Consider the following 16,745-nt stretch of genomic DNA (forward strand, 5'->3'; position numbering starts at 1 on the left):
GATTATTTTCAGGCGCCACCATCCTAGACAGTGCCAGATGATTATTTTCAGGCACCTCCATCCTTGGCAGCGCCAGATGATTATTTTCATGCATCACCATCCTCGGCAGTGCCAGATCATTATTATCAGGCACCACCATCGCCACCATCCTCAGCAATACCTCACCCTTACCACAGTGTCTTTAGCGACGAGAATGTGAATGGCTGCATAATCCTATGATTTGAACTTGTTATTTATTAAATGATACGTATGTGTTTGTATACAGAGAGAGAGAAAGAGAGAGATACAGAGTAAAAGTGTAGTAGTTATAATGTCTATAATTACTTTTTGAGTGCTGTTTATATGTATATACTTTGCTGTGTAGCTGCTTCATTTGCAATGTTTGCTCCTTGTATAAATATTCTCTCCCACCCCACTTGTGACATCACACTGGGTATATTCTTGTGTAAATATTCTTACTAGTCCATTTTGTTAGATTCTTTAAAATTGTCCATTACAGTAGAAAAAGCACTATTCTAGCCATTGAAATCTAAAATGTGCTTAGTCCAACACTATCCACGCGTGTACGTATTCAACTTTTATATGCTTCATATAGTAACAGTAGAAAAATATTGTTACACTATCAAGTCTCCTAAAAAGTATTGTTAAACGTCTAGTTGTGATCTTCATTTACACCGTTATGGCAAAGCCAACAAACGCTCACACTTCACTGAAATCTTCACATACAAGTTTCCTAAATTCTTGAGTTGAATGTCCCTGTTCTAGTTTTTCTTTTTCCCATAAGCTATTATACCATGTCCCTTATGCGTAAATCACCTGGACCAAAGAAAAAGCTGATGAAGCAGTTGAGGGGTTGAAGGCTTGATTGGTGGCCAAAGGATACACATAAGAGTATTGACTCTAAGAGTGAGAGTTGGCGTCAATCTCACGCCTTGTCATCAGATAACAAAGTGGATTTTCCCCCAGAACCCTCCGCAACCCGGGGCCCCCCCTTAGGGGAGGCCGACCAAGAGCAAGGAACCCCCGGCGCCGGCAGCTTAGGCACTTCTAACGCGCGAGTGAGTGAAAGGCGTGGCAAGAGAGTGAGTTCGACTCGCGAACGATCAGCAAGTGAAGGACCGATGCTTTTGCGCCAATACTGTTGCGAGAATGGTACTTGGCGGCTCACGAGTTCTTCGTTCAATGTATATAGTGAGACAATTTCCTTCCATTTCAATTTTGTTGCATTTGGAGATTGTGTAAAGGAATAGAAAAACGAGTTCCATATTTCCTTCATAATTATATTCTGGGAAAAAAGTGACATGAAACCAGTCTAACCTGTAGATCCGGCAAAGAGGGATCATCAGAGCCTTCCGCATTGCGCAGCTGAAATAGCCATTTATATCAAGCTGGATACAAAAGCATCCTACATAGTGAGGTTGAAAGTGCTAATGGAAGATAATAAATAGTACATGAAACAAGCTAATAGCACATGAGCAACGATTTACAAGCAATCAACTCGGGGGAAATGGATAAGTCGGAACTTGGCAGGATTAAAATTTTGTATTCTTTATCTTAGCCAAGCACTCTAATACAAAGAGGTGATTATCGAGATGCACATCCCTTAACTTGAATATCATCATCAGAGTGAATGTAGCTCTGCGCCAGGATTTGGAGAAGGTTGTTGGACTGGGACTGAGCCATCCTCATCCCGAGGTTGTGTTAGTATGTCCTGTCCAAGATAGAAAAAACGACTTGAGCTCTTCACTCAAGTCTTCAATCGAGCGAGAACAGCAAAATAATGGCAAAAAATAGCGGCATGAAAGCAATCCACCAAAAGCTAGAAATGTACTAAATTGCTAATAACATTTCCATTGAGTGCTCCTCAAAGTATCTATATATATAGGCAAACCAACGGATAACAGGCCAGACGGAGGCTCTTCAAAGTCAAGGATTAAAGTCAAGTGTAAACCTACTCAAGCTCAAGTAGCTCAATATTGCACACTACCGCTCACATTAAGGCATGGTTAGATACAATCTTAAAAAGAGTCTTCGTTGAGCCTCAAAAAATAGTAGCAGTTTGAAATCCTTGAGAAACTTACAGCTTAAAACCAGACAAGTTAGACATGTGGGAGAGGAAACCATTGTTAACCACTATGACAGAAAAGTCAGCAATACCGGGTTTTGTAATAGCTGATTAGGTTGTTGATCTTGTGCCAATGAGTATGCCTGTGGTTGGGACATCCTGTAATATGGTTCCTTCAGATCAAGTTTTCCAGATGATGTTTGGAGCATATCTCCAACAGCAGCTATTCAAATTGATCAATAATATGTAAGATTCTTGAAGAAATCTATCAGCAAATTTGACTTCACAGGTTAAAGAGATCAACAAGATATGACTCAAATGCTTCAAACGACAATCATAAAAACCTACCTGACAATGTTAGGTAAATGGTATAACTTTGTGCTTTGTGGGCAACCAGGCGAAAGTGGCCAGTTATCTCCTGTCCTGGCATGACATAAAGTGGCTGTGACAATACACATCGAAGCTGATACCAGTGAGTTGTAGGTGCACCAGGAGCAGTGGTCAGCCACCTTGGTACAGTGCTGTGGAAAGAAATAATGCAATTTAATCAAAGTAGCAACAGCAAGTACCAGCACCAATGATGCAATAAATACAAATGTTTACCTTCCATTAAATAATACATCAAACCAGCAAGCCAGGCCATGAATTCTAGTGCTAGTAGAAGACGTAAATCTCAATGGGATCTCAATTTCATATAAATCTTCCTCCTGTAATATATATGTAGAAAAAGATCATTTTACCCAGCATTATCTTTCAAGAAATTCCGGCCAGTATGTATGAGTAATTCCACCACAGCAAATTTTCCCCTATCACCCCCCTTCCACCACCCACCACCACTCGACAGAGAAGGAACTTTGTTCATTTTAAGAGTTATGACAGCACATAAATAGTGTATAATTATCCTCAAAAAAAAAAAAGGGAAAAGCTAATATAGGCATATTGCTTCCATTAACTTTGTACGTCTGCTGATTATGCTTTTCTTTCCTTGTGAAATAAACATTTGTCTTTACATTAGAAAGCTATCTTAGATTCCTTTACATTGAATCTGTAGGATTACCTTTACTCTCCAAGAAAAACATACATAGAAAATGTCTCTCTCAGCTCTAATTTAAGACTTACAGAGTGAATTTTCTAGTAATACCTTTATTGAAGTGAAGTCAATCACATGAGATACAGCAGGAGCTACCAATAACCTTGGATCAAAAGCATCAACCACGGGCTGCAAAGAACATGAACATCCAAAAAAGTGAGTGAATCTAAAGGTAACTCGTACAAGTTTGGGAAACTATTCGTACAAATTAAGGAAACTAAATAAAGGACATCGGGGTGAAGGAAGGGGTAGGTTCAGCACATACAATTATGATTTTGACAATGAAATTCAACTTGAATGCTGAAAGATGCTTCTTATACATCAAATTAAGGACCATCAATTCAAGCCTTGATTAAGAAATGAGCTTGTTTATTTTCTACCTTTCTAAGAGCTGATAGTTTGTTTGTTCAACAAGATAGGCATTTATGAAATGATGCCTAAAATTCTAAGGTTCAACAGTACAATATTATATTTTAGGATAGACTGCACATTCACAAATTCTAGTAACAAAACAGCATGAGAATCATGAACAAGACGGGACTACGGAAGTAAAACAACTAAGACTGTTTTAAAAACTTAAAAGTCAAAGTGAATAATTCAGAGGCCAAGATGTGCAAGATTGACCTGAGAAAAGTATCCTTCATATGCAGATCTTTGCAAGGGTGTCAAATCAACCCCAAAATAGCTTTGTTGATGCCAAAAAATAGCCTGTATGACAAAGTAATCAAATTAAACTCTTTTTCAATATGAAATTTAGCAGGATCATTACAATAAGATTCCATCTCTATAAATATAAAATAAGCCTTCAATGGATAATATTTTTTGACACTAATGGGCAAATAAAAATTTTGGACACTAGTGTGTGCATGAGAAATGTGGCATCCATACACAAGATTTATGTCTAAAAGGCTTCATGCATGTGGCGGCTTTGAACAAGTGACAAAGGACCACATACGCTTGGCATGACTAAAGCCAAGTGACAAATAGTCTTGACAAGTGGTAAAGAATTTATTGAACTTGGAAATGAGAGGTCATCATGATATCCTATAAATAGCCCAAATGATAAGCCAACTGATTGACGTAGCTCAACGGTAGAGGCGCATTCAAACGGAGTCGTCATCGCGGGTTCAATTCTGCACTAAAGCAGTTGCTTATTCTTTCTAAACCCCACTTGTGGGATTAAATTTGGGTATGTATGTAGCCCAAATGATAAGCCACCATAGTCATCCATGAAGCCCGATGTGTATTTACACAAAAATAAATTATTCTTTATTGTCAATTGTCCCTTTGTTTTTTCCAACAATATTAATTGTCGGTAACATTGTAATACATTACAAAAGATTTTTACCTAGGACAAGTGGCTTGTATGGAAACGAATTTTTACTTTGGACAAACGAATTTGCATATGAATATGTGGCATCTAGGCACACCTTTGGCTAAGTGGGAAAATTGGATAGTTATGTAGCAGCCAACATGCAAAAGAATGAAAACATGCAATCATTCCTATAAATAGGCCATTATCATTTCATCACAACACACCACAAATTTGCCTAAATCATTATGTCTCTAGCCCAATGATGATTCCGTCTGCATGGTCACTCTCTCTCTAGCTTATCATTCATCTCCTACAATCATTATCCTATACAACAACAACCTCTTAGTCCTAACCAAGTTGGGTCGGCTATATTGCACTTCATTCAAGCTCAACTCATATCATCATCCCACCAAATAAAATAGAAGTTATTAAATTGGTTTAATGTGTGTGTGTGTGTCTCTCTCTCTATATATATATACACATATATATATACACAACAACAACAACATACCCAGTGAAATTCCACAGCGAATATATATATATATATACCAAAAGGTGATAGGGGGGTTATATTTTTTGTTTCAATAGATATATAAGTTTCAATAGATATATTATTATGATAGAAAGATATTGTGGTTTTTTTTTACTTATATGTTAAACAATCCTACTCGGTACTCCCTTACTCCTGGATTCCTCTTATCATGTAAGTGTATTTATTTTCTGCATATTCTCCCAGTTTTTATAATTTTCGTTTTTTTTTAATAAATCTGTTTAGTTATGAATCTTTATTACACTGTTCATCTCTTTCTCTTAATCTTGGTTCTAGATATCCGTCTTCTTTAACCACACCCTGGTTACTATGGCCAACATCGTCTCTTATCGTTTGGACATTAAAACGGCCTTTCAAACACCTAGGAATTTACAGGTTAATCCATCGAGTATATCAAGAAATTAAGAGAATAACCATATACTAAGAGTAATAGATTCATAACAACAGGTAAATAATTATTCAAACATTATCAACATAATATTTTAGTTGAACATAAAATAATTTACATAGTAGGGAGATTAGTACAGAAAACATAGATAAAACTTACATGACTGGAAGATGGAGAGAGGTTTCCCTTTCGGAGAACCCGAAAACTACTTCACACTAAAAGAAAATTACTGGAAAGCTTAAAACTATTTTACAGGGAAGTTATATTACAAAGGTTTTTATTGGGAAAAGGAGTTGGGGCATTTGTGAAAGGAAAGAGGAATATGGAGTGGTTGGCTTGTGAGAGAAATGTTAGAAACTTTCTCGTTGATGACTTTGATGATTGTTTCTTGATTCATTCTCAGCTTCTCTGCAAACACTGCTATTTATAGGGGTCTGGCGGACTTCAAATTTGTGAAGAATCTTTTGAGTTCAGCTGGGTACTCTTAGGGCCCCATCGTCACATGGAACTTTTCAAAAGATGCTTTATAATTTTGTCCGTTTGCTGAGCTGTCTCATTTCTTGATAAAACTACTACTTTAATAAAGTCTAGTCTTCTTTTTCTAAAGTATCACTATCATCTCTCTATCCAAAGTATAATTTTTTCTGAAGGATCACAAAAGTCTTTACGCAAAGTCACAAAGTCTTCTATTATTGTCTTGTCTCACTTTCTTTACTTTTCTGAGAAATGTCATTGTCTCTCTTTTCAATGCCTTTGTCTTCCATTATTGTCTCATTTCTTTTACTTTTCTGCCAAATGTACTTGTCTTTCCTTTCATCTTTCTCTGAACCAAGTCTTTCAGGTCTTTTTCTTTCACCTACTTTTCTTAAAATGTCTTCCACCTTATTTATTTATTATTATTATTATTATTATTATTTTAACTGATCTAAGTGTCTAAATTGTGTAGGGCAATTGAGTCAAAACTCATGCCTGAGTCTACATCATTTGGATCTTGAGAGTCCTGAAATGCACTGTCTTGAGAATTAATATCATCTCCTTCAAAATCTAAATTGTTGACCGGTGACATCCCTTGTCTTGGAGATAATTCCGAACTAGGATCTTTGACTATATATTTATCTTGTTCTTTTGTCTGGAAGAATTTTTCTAGTCTCTTTTACTATATTTTCTATTTTTTCATTTTTCTTCTTTTTTGCAAGTGTGTTTTTCTTTGTAGAAGTCGCTCCTTGCGTGAGTGTCTTTGGTAGTCTCCGTCTGGTTTGTAGAGATGAACATCCCTCATCTTCACTTTTTGGCAAAGTGACAGCCATCAACGGATTTTCTTGGGTTGAGGCTATGCCTTTCCCCTTGTCTGCTGTCTGAGAACTGGAAGGTCTCATGCTGTCCAAATAAAAAATTTAGTTAGCAGTAATATTTAATCTACTTAATTGGTCAGCTAAATTATTATCTTTTCCTTTTATATGTTCAAATTTTAAATTATAAATTGAAATGGTATCTAAAAAATTTAGCCATCTTCTTCTACTGCTATTTTTATCATTTATCTTTTGATAGAATTTAACTATAGCTTCGCAATTTGTTCTAACTAGTATTGTTGTTTTAATTATATAGTCTGGATTTATTATATCTAGTTTACATACAGCTAGTCCGGTTCAAACGGTAGCCGGTAAAGACTTATCAAATCCGTTGATGGCTGTCACTTTGCCAAAAAGTGAAGATAAGGGATGTTCATCTCTACAAACCAGACGGAGACTACCAAAGACACTCACGCAAGGAGCGACTTCTACAAAGAAAAACACACTTGCAAAAAAGAAGAAAAATGAAAAAATAGAAAATATAGTAAAAGAGACTAGAAAAATTCTTCCAGACAAAAGAACAAGATAAATATATAGTCAAAGATCCTAGTTCGGAATTATCTCCAAGACAAGGGATGTCACCGGTCAACAATTTAGATTTTGAAGGAGATGATATTAATTCTCAAGACAGTGCATTTCAGGACTCTCAAGATCCAAATGATGTAGACTCAGGCATGAGTTTTGACTCAATTGCCCTACACAATTTAGACACTTAGATCAGTTAAAATAATAATAATAATAATAATAAATAAATAAGGTGGAAGACATTTTAAGAAAGGTAGGTGAAAGAAAAAGACTTGAAAGACTTGGTTCAGAGAAAGATGAAAGGAAAGACAAGGACATTTGGCAGAAAAGTAAAAGAAATGAGACAATAATGGAAGACAAAGGCATTGAAAAGAGAGACAATGACATTTCTCAGAAAAGTAAAGAAAGTGAGACAAGACAATAATAGAAGACTTTGTGACTTTGCGTAAAGACTTTTGTGATCCTTCAGAAAAAATTATACTTTGGATAGAGAGATGATAGTGATACTTCAGAAAAAGAATGACTAGACTTTATTAAAGTAGCTTTAATAAAGTAGTAGTTTTATCAAGAAATGAGACAGCTCAGCAAACGGACAAAATTATAAAGCATCTTTTGAAAAGTTCCATGTGACGATGGGGCCCTAAGAGTACCCAGCTGAACTCAAAAGATTCTTCACAAATTTGAAGTCCGCCAGACCCCTATAAATAGCAGTGTTTGCAGAGAAGCTGAGAATGAATCAAGAAACAATCATCAAAGTCATCAACGAGAAATTTTCTAACATTTCTCTCACAAGCCAACCACTCCATATTCCTCTTTCCTTTCACAAATGCCCCAACTCCTTTTCCCAATAAAAACCTTTGTAATATAACTTCCCTGTAAAATAGTTTTAAGCTTTCCAGTAATTTTCTTTTAGTGTGAAGTAGTTTTCGGGTTCCCCGAAAGGGAAACCTCTCTCCATCTTCCAGTCATGTAAGTTTTATCTATGTTTTTTGTACTAATCTCCCTACTATGTAAATTATTTTATGTTCAACTAAAATATTATGTTGATAATGTTTGAATAATTATTTACCTGTTGTTATGAATTTATTACTCTTAGTATATGGTTATTCTCTTAATTTCTTGATATACTCGATGGATTAACCTGTAAATTCCTAGGTGTTTGAAAGGCCGTTTTAATGTCCAAACGATAAGAGGCGATGTTGGCCATAGTAACCAGGGTGTGGTTAAAGAAGACGGATATCTAGAACCAAGATTAAGAGAAAGAGATGAACAGTGTAATAAAGACTCATAACTAAACAGATTTATATATATATATATATATATATATATATATATATATATATATATATATATATAATAATGATAATAATAATAATAATAATAATGATAATAATAATAATAATAATAGATGTTCTCCCACAAGTCTAAAACTGATTCCCAACTAGTAGATATCACTTCTATGGATCTTTTTCTTCCATTGTGCCCTATCTTTAGCTAAGTCTGCATTGATTTCAAAGATTTGTAGTCTTTCGAGGCAACTCCCTTCCACGTAATTTTAGATCTATCCCTTTCTCTTTTAACACCTTCATCTTGCAGAGTATCACACTTACAGACAAGTGCATCTATAGGTCGAAGCAAGACATAACCACAATATCTCAAGCGACTTTCTCTCATTTTATCCTCAATGCGGGCTACATGCACCTTCTGGCGAATGCGGTCATTCTTAATCTTATCTATTATGTATGACCGCTCATCCGTCTCAGAATCCGCATTTCTGCAATAGATCATTACCCTATATAAAATGTTAATTGTTCCTTCTCCTTTTACTTTACCGAACTTGTTGGTTTGTTATTTAAATTTTAATGTTGTTGTTCCATCATTAAGGAAGGCTCGTTTAGTACTGGGGAACTTTCACATTGCTGACTATGAAACACGTGACAAGTGGCTTTGCATCTGAAAATGTGGCATCTATGCATGAAGCCTTTAGCTAGGTGGCAACATTCTTTGTGAATGAAACTCCTCTCGTATATCACCCACCATCCTATTCTAGAGGGGAAGAGCCCTAGTTTAAAAATAAAATGTTATAGAGATAGACCTAGATAGCAAGAAAACAGTGATATGATCATATGTACCTTATTTGCAATTTCCATGTGCAAATATTCGTCACTGAATGGTGCCATGTGTATTCTACAAAATAAATAGATCATATAATAAACCACAAAGTAAAAAAGAATGAAAATATTACACACTAGTAAAAAGAAAGAGAATATTACATACTAGCGTATGCATCACAAACTCACGAGAGGCTTGATAGAGGAAATGGAAGAAAAATGTTTCTTTTAACAAAGAAGTTCGAAACACATGTGAAAGCAATTGAAAATGAAAGGAAAAGATTTTTCTTTTCGGAGAGTGGGCTTGGGGGTGGGAAGCTTGGATAACTGGATCATATGACTACAAAACATAAAAAGCAATTAGAAGCAGCGGATAGAGATAGCAAGGCTGAAAAAAGGTAGGAATAATAAAGCACAGGGCAAACATGAGGCTAAGGAAAGCAATTGCTTGGAGGGGAAAATGGGCAGCGGCACGGAAACATTTTCAGGGACACCAGACTCAGAATTAAGCTTGTAAGCTCCCTGAGCAAAAAAGGAGAATAAAGTACATAACTTGAGCTTCCACGTCAATTTTAGTTATAAATCGTACTCCGACCTCCTAAATCATTCACGGAAGGAACAATCTGATAGCTTGTGCTGGAAAGAAAATAGTCTATGATACAAAAATCTATTGAAAAATAATGTGTCAAACTTCTGGTGCGAAAAGTAAAGCACCGAATCCAGGAAGAACAACTATAAGAAGCAATGAACCTCATAAGCAAACTACTAACTTCATATATGACAAGGCAAGGCTCCTCAAAAGTCAACTGCTGACAAGAAAGAAAACTACCTTCCCACTGTAGGAAACATTTTTCCATTTGGAACTAGAAAACGGTCTCTTGCAATCACATAAGACTCCAGCATTCTTTCATTAACTAACAAAGTACCTGCAATGTAAAATCAATGTGTCACAACGTAAAATCAATACATTTCAACATTTAGAAACAAATTAACTTTAACTTCCACTAAAGCCCAACCCTTAGTGAGATGATTTATAGTAATACAAATATTTATGGCTTGTTTTAGACCACAACTTTCAAAAGTCTTTCTATCTTTCTTAAACTATGTGTCTGGTGAAAGTGCATCACATAAATTGAGACGAAGGGAGTATAAAAATACATCCTTTCATGGTCATGTTATATGCATCTGCTATTGTTGCATGAAACTTTTGAGGAAAATTTCGTCTCTCAACAGAAATAAAGGACCCTTGCATATATAGAATCAGAAATACAGACAGAACTAGGGGCATATGTTAAAAGAATCCCATAAGACAAATACTGAACTACGAGAATTCAAGTACGAATTTAGCTGCAGCTCAAAATGCAGTAGAAGCGTTAAAATCAGTTTTCAACATGCAAGCTAGCAACTTAACATATTTCCCTGGTTTATGCATTCAACTTCTTGAGAGTATTAGAATTGTTCCTTGCACATAGGCACAATTCAACGCCTTCTAATCTTTTTTTCTCCATCACATATTGCATAAGCGTTATTGAAGATGTTGCTGTCGTGTTTTAGTATATTCTCCAGCTTTAGTACTAGAGGCACTTGAAACATGTAATACCTACAAATTCCTTGAATTCAGTTCTCAAATAATCAATCACATATTTGTTATATAGCCATACAATGTTCAGATAGAACTTTAGCAGTCAACCAGGGGTTTAATTTAACAAAACTTGCAGCATTGTCAAAGTATACGCTCACATTGCTCTATCACATAAGTTTCATAACCATCGAAATATATAAGCTTACCCATTGGCTCGGAGATTAAGATATCGGCTTTCATAGGTAACTCTACTTCTTCAACCTTTCCTTTGATTACCTAAACATTCACAGAACAGAGAAACCAAAAAATAATGTGCAGCCTTAGCAGCAAAGATACTGAAGGCATAAGTTGTATAACGTTTCTGAAAGACATCAGAATGAGCGAATGTATACTTACTGTAATTCTCTCACTCAACGATGAATTTCCTGCAATAAGCTTTTTCGCATATTCGGCCATTTCAGATGCCTCTATTGCATAAACATGCTTTGCACCAGCCTGAGAGGGTTTTTGTCGAAGGGGAGGAGGGATAGGAAGGAGAAAATACAGAGTAAAAATATCAGCGAAGCGGCTAAGCTATGGTTCATATTATTCAACGAGACCTCATGCATTGGTAGAAAAAGATAACCTGAGCTGCAAATAATGACAAAATACCACTACCAGCTCCGACATCAACCACTACACGACCAAAAAAATCAGCACGGTTCTCAATTACAGCAGCATAATAGGTTCCTGCAAGTTTCATACTTACCATGTCAACCTTCGCATAATTGGAATTAAATGTTGTATTGCTCCTCCTTATGAAATAGGCCAACAGTTAACAACATTCTAGGATAAAATGTATGTGCAAGCTTCTCATTATACTAGATGAGCCTCGCTGATAAATAAGTACGCATTTGAATAATATTTGAGTTGAAGTTGTAAAAAGAAATGTTAGTAGATGAAGTTGAAAAAGCGTCTGCATGAAGTTGGTGCTTCGACATGAACTACACTTGGAAAAATGTTTGTCAAAGTTAAAGATTTGTAAGTGGAAGTTGAAGATTTAATAAAAATACACTTGAAATACACCATCAGATAACTATTTAAACATTTCACTTGAAGATCTAATATAATTTCACTTGAAACCGAGGACTTCATGGCCAAGTTACTATCTGCAAATAATTTTTTTACAAAGAAACTGCAAATAATTCTTTCAGTATTTGAAATATTCAAAAAATTATTTCATGGCCTAACAGGCTTAAAAAGTCCTAGGTCATGATCAAAGGCGGACCCAAGATTTAAGACGTCGGGGGCACTATTATCTTAACATAAACGCCAACAAAAATTTTAATAACGACTGAGGAATAATACTGTGTTGGACCGGTCACTAATAGCGTAGCAGTGGCAAAAATACAAGTAGATAGGACAAATATGTATAATAAATAAAATTTAACACAATGAAGCAAATGAAAGAGATAGCTCAGCGGCTAAGGTTGTGCAACATGTGGTGATAGTGCAAGTTCGAATCTGAGCGAGCTCATTTAATAGGCTCAAAAAAATAATTAAAAGTGACATTCGGGTTCGATCCGGGGTGACATGTAAGGGAAGCAGCAGTTGCAACCAACGTACCCCAAAAACACTTTTGTTTGTTAGAGTGCACAATTAAATATATACTAATTTCTCAAGGTATATACACATATATATACATAATTTTTTCTGAAGGGTGGGAGTGCACTTCCATGTAGGTCCGCCTCTGGTAATGATACAAGCAAAACCACAGAAAAGACCAAAGTTCAGAACACTACCTGTCCTTACAAAATCCTGCAACATATTTTGCTGATGCAATAGTTGCCCATAGTAGTGAAAATACATCTTAGCAGAAGATGCTTCAATCTTTTCATCAAATTTACTTTTTAAAGTTGATATTGCTCCATTTCGCAGAGGAGACCCTGAAAGAAAGACTAGCAGAAGTTACAATTATTCTTCTTCTCCTTTTTGTGGACAAGTTGCACTAATTTGTGTCAGCATTATTGCTCAAGTTTATTTTAAAAATTCCATTAGCCTAGTTGTCATCAGAAAAAAAAAATCCGTTAGCCTAGTGCTGCTAATGGACTGAATCATGAGTTCAATATCGTATGATAGATTGCAGTGTTTAGCTCTACAGAGTAGCTGAAACATCCAGTCAAAAAGAGAAAGAATAAATATGCTCTTAGATGCAGCAATTTAGAAGGTCACTCATGCATCAAAATGGCAACTAGCACACTACATGCTAAGTTTTTGACAAGAGATGTATCGATTTCTTCTTTCTTTCATTTGTCGATCAGTAAGAGCAATACAGGTCAGTATTTTCCGAAACTAAGAATGAATAAACATTAACTAGACAAGTAAAATGAAATGTATAAGCAGAAATTAATCTAGAAATTCCTGAACTTTACAATGACTTCCTAATAAGCTAAACAGAGCCCACAAATTAACTTTTTCGGGTAAAACTGATAACTAAAACTTATGTCATAGAGTAGGACAAATTAAAGGAAAATGACATCCAAATTCAAGACAATAATAATAATGTGGGCTACCAATGCTAAGATCATAGTTAAAGCTTATCACACAGAAACAAAAATGCAGATTAAAGCATATCACATAGAAATTCAGACGGCCACACAAAAAAATCTCCTTCTAAGGAACATCCACTCACTATCCTTAAAATACTCAACAATTATCCTGATCCACATTATCAAGAACCAACACTGCATCAAGTAGAAGACTACTCCAGAAAAAAGGAGTCATCACTAACATTTCAGCCAGAATTCAAGAACTATTGAAGAAAATAATGAAGAGAATGTGACTGCACTCCACAAGATGTACCAATTAACTTTTAAAGCAATAACAGACATGTCAAAACAGACCTTGAACAACCACTTCTGTCTTCCATTGCTCAAATGCACAATGGAAGGCCCTAGTTTCCTCCTCGTTTCTAAATTGAATGGAGATTCCCCTGGAATAGGCTTTCTGGTTCAAAAGACCAAAGTCAATGCCATTGGACATTAATATGACAGCAACAAACTTCACAACATGAACTCCAATTAAATACAAATAAGTTGCACCTTCAACTTTGACAGGATAAGGTGAAGTTACAAGCGTAAAATACGCACATACACAGTGCACTTATTTTCAATATTAAGATGGACAGGAATGTGCACTATTACATGTTTATGGCCATACGCAGAGTTGATGTTAAAGGAGCATGAAGCTAGTAAACCTTTAGAAGATAATCATTTAATACTACTCCAATCATGCTAGCTAATCTGTATGCCTTATCAACCAAGAAAGAGGTCCCAATTAGATTTATTTTTTCTTTCAGATAAAATGAAATACATATGCAGCATTCAACAATGAAAACTTTGTCATCTCTGTAGATGGCATAATATCTCTAGAAATCCTCTTCATGCGAGTAGGAATTCAAAGCATTTCAACTATTAGCAGCTTAAAGACAACTAGTCTGTCCAAACATCAATTATTTTATGCTATCAACAAGTACCTCCTTATTGTCTTCAAAAGCTTCAGATACGCACAGAGACTCTGCAGGTCCTAGCCTGAATACCTGGAAATACAAAACACAACCAAAAGTAAGACAATGCCCCGAATTAAGCTCAGGCAGCAAACAAGTTCCGAAGGAAAATCAGTAAGAATATCATCTTTTTTCTGCTAAAAATACAGATAAAATCAATGTAACAACATGTCATTCTCTTTTGTTGCTCGAGAACATGAGAGAAAAGGTACAAGCATGATAGCCGAATAAACTACTCCTCCATCCCAATTTATGTGACACTCTTTCCTTTTTAGTTAGTCCCAAAAAGAATGACATCTTTCTAAATTTAGTAACAATTTGACTTTAAACTTCCCCTTTTACCCTTAATGTGAGATGATTTATAGCCACACAAATATATATGGCTTATTTTAGACCACAAGTTTCAAAAGTCTTCCTTTCATTCTTAAACTCCGTGCCTAGTCAAACACCTTCGCATAAATGGGATGGAGACAGTAACAAAATTGCAGCATCTAACTAAACATATAGATTGAGTATACGAGTGGACTAACCATAATTACAAATTTTAAAAAAGAAACTAGCATTCTCACATATAACTAAACAGATATAGATTGAGAATTCCCCTGCATGCAGAGTGCATCCATCTCGAGTATAAGTTTGGACTTATCACAAATATAAATTCAAAAAAAAAAAAAAAAACTTCAAGTATTTATAGTACAGTGACGAACTTCACCTCTGGTTAGTAACAAAAAGAGCTAATGGTAAAAAACACACCTGAAGTATCACTTTTTTGCGAGTTTCCTATCTGAACTATCAGGTATTTGCATTTCCTAACTGAACTATCAGGTGTTTACATTTCCTACATGAACTATCAGGTGTTTGCATTTGCATTTCCTATATAAACTATCAGGCGTTTACATTTCCTACATGAACTATCCGGTGTTTGCATTTGCATTTCCTATATAAACTATCAGGTTTGCGTTTCCTACTTGAACTATCACTAACTATTTATAAAAACACACCTCGAAATTAATGAGTCAGGTAGTGTTTGCGTTCCTACCTGAACTATCAGGTGTTTGCGTTTCCTACTTAAACTATCACCAACTATTTATGAAAGCACAACTTGAAATTAATGAGTCAACTATGTGACCAAATTTTACGAGGTGTGTTTTCATAAATAGTTGATGACAGTTCAAGTAGGAAACGCAAACAATTGATAGTTCAGGTAAGAAACGTAAACATTTGATAGTCCAGGTAGAAAAACGCAAACATTTGATAGTCAAGGTAGAAAACGCAAACAATTGATAGTTCAAGTTGAAAATGTAAACACTTGATAGTTCAGGTAGAAAACTCGTAAAAAAGTGATACTTCAGGTGTGTTTCTAACAAAATGCACAAAACATGAAGACGATACTACTACCAAACTAAACAGAACTCTAACTAGTATATATCTCATAACATGCTACTTTCAAGTATATATAAGTTCCAAAAAAAAAAAAAAACAGCTATTTATATTACGGTGACGAAATTAGTAACAAAATGCATAAAACATGAAAACCTAAATACTACTCCAAATTAAACAGAATTATAACTAGTATTATCTCATAACATTGCGAATTTCAATTAATTTGCGACATGCCTGTCAAGTTCGAAGATCGAATAAATTCAAAAAAAAAAAAAAAACAGCTATTTATAGTACAGTGACGAAATTCACCTCTGATTAGTAACAAAATGCATAAAAACGAAAACATTACCAAATTAAACAGAAATCTAACTAATATTATCTCATAACATTGCGAATTTCAATTAATTAGCGATATACCTGTGAAGTTCGAAGATCGAACACAATGTCGGTACTGGATTCGGACTCTTGACCGAATCGGAGCTCCGAACCCGACCCGACCCGAGCAAAAACCGGTTCGTTTTTAGAAAACGATGTAGATGATGATGAAGAAGAAGATGAAACCTCCGAAATCGATAAAACCACAAATTCGTTTTGTGTTTGCTTTTTCTCCATTAACACAACAATTTTTTAACGCAAATCTTCGAATAATTAGTTTATCTAAGTATCAAATTATTATGATAATGAGTTAGGGTTTTCAGTGAGCTGAGCCTTCGAGGAGAGTGTTGAAATGACAAGGAAAAAGTATATAAAGGTTCTCTCAGTCCAAGGAATTTAATGATTCGGTGTGGACGGTAACAGGGGAATATCGTACAGCTGATGATCTTTGAGGAGCCATCTTACACG

The 16,745-nt window shown here is 35.3% G+C and overlaps 1 protein-coding gene across 2 annotated transcripts; it reads right to left on the bottom strand.

Moving 5' to 3' along the window:
* Positions 1 to 1,320: 1,320 nt before the first annotated feature.
* LOC132640221 (probable histone-arginine methyltransferase 1.3) lies at positions 1,321 to 16,713 on the bottom strand. Of its 2 annotated transcripts, none has more exons than XM_060356725.1 (15): positions 16,320 to 16,713; positions 14,490 to 14,552; positions 13,858 to 13,960; positions 12,757 to 12,912; positions 11,601 to 11,704; positions 11,372 to 11,470; positions 11,182 to 11,251; positions 10,223 to 10,319; positions 9,415 to 9,469; positions 3,780 to 3,863; positions 3,207 to 3,284; positions 2,669 to 2,772; positions 2,414 to 2,586; positions 2,158 to 2,288; positions 1,321 to 1,711 (listed from the first exon to the last, which is right to left on the bottom strand). In XM_060356725.1, exons 1-15 carry the CDS (start codon positions 16,512 to 16,514, stop codon positions 1,622 to 1,624), a joined length of 1,602 nt encoding a protein of 533 aa, XP_060212708.1. In that variant the 5' UTR covers positions 16,515 to 16,713; the 3' UTR covers positions 1,321 to 1,621. The 2 variants fall into 2 exon arrangements, with proteins under 2 accessions (XP_060212708.1, XP_060212710.1); XM_060356727.1 differs by having other exon boundaries at positions 12,757 to 12,900; positions 16,320 to 16,708.
* Between the last annotated feature and the right edge of the window lie 32 nt (positions 16,714 to 16,745).

The sequence above is a fragment of the Lycium barbarum genome, chromosome 5 (genome assembly GCF_019175385.1).
Source record: "Lycium barbarum isolate Lr01 chromosome 5, ASM1917538v2, whole genome shotgun sequence".
Classification (NCBI taxonomy): Eukaryota; Viridiplantae; Streptophyta; class Magnoliopsida; order Solanales; family Solanaceae; genus Lycium; species Lycium barbarum.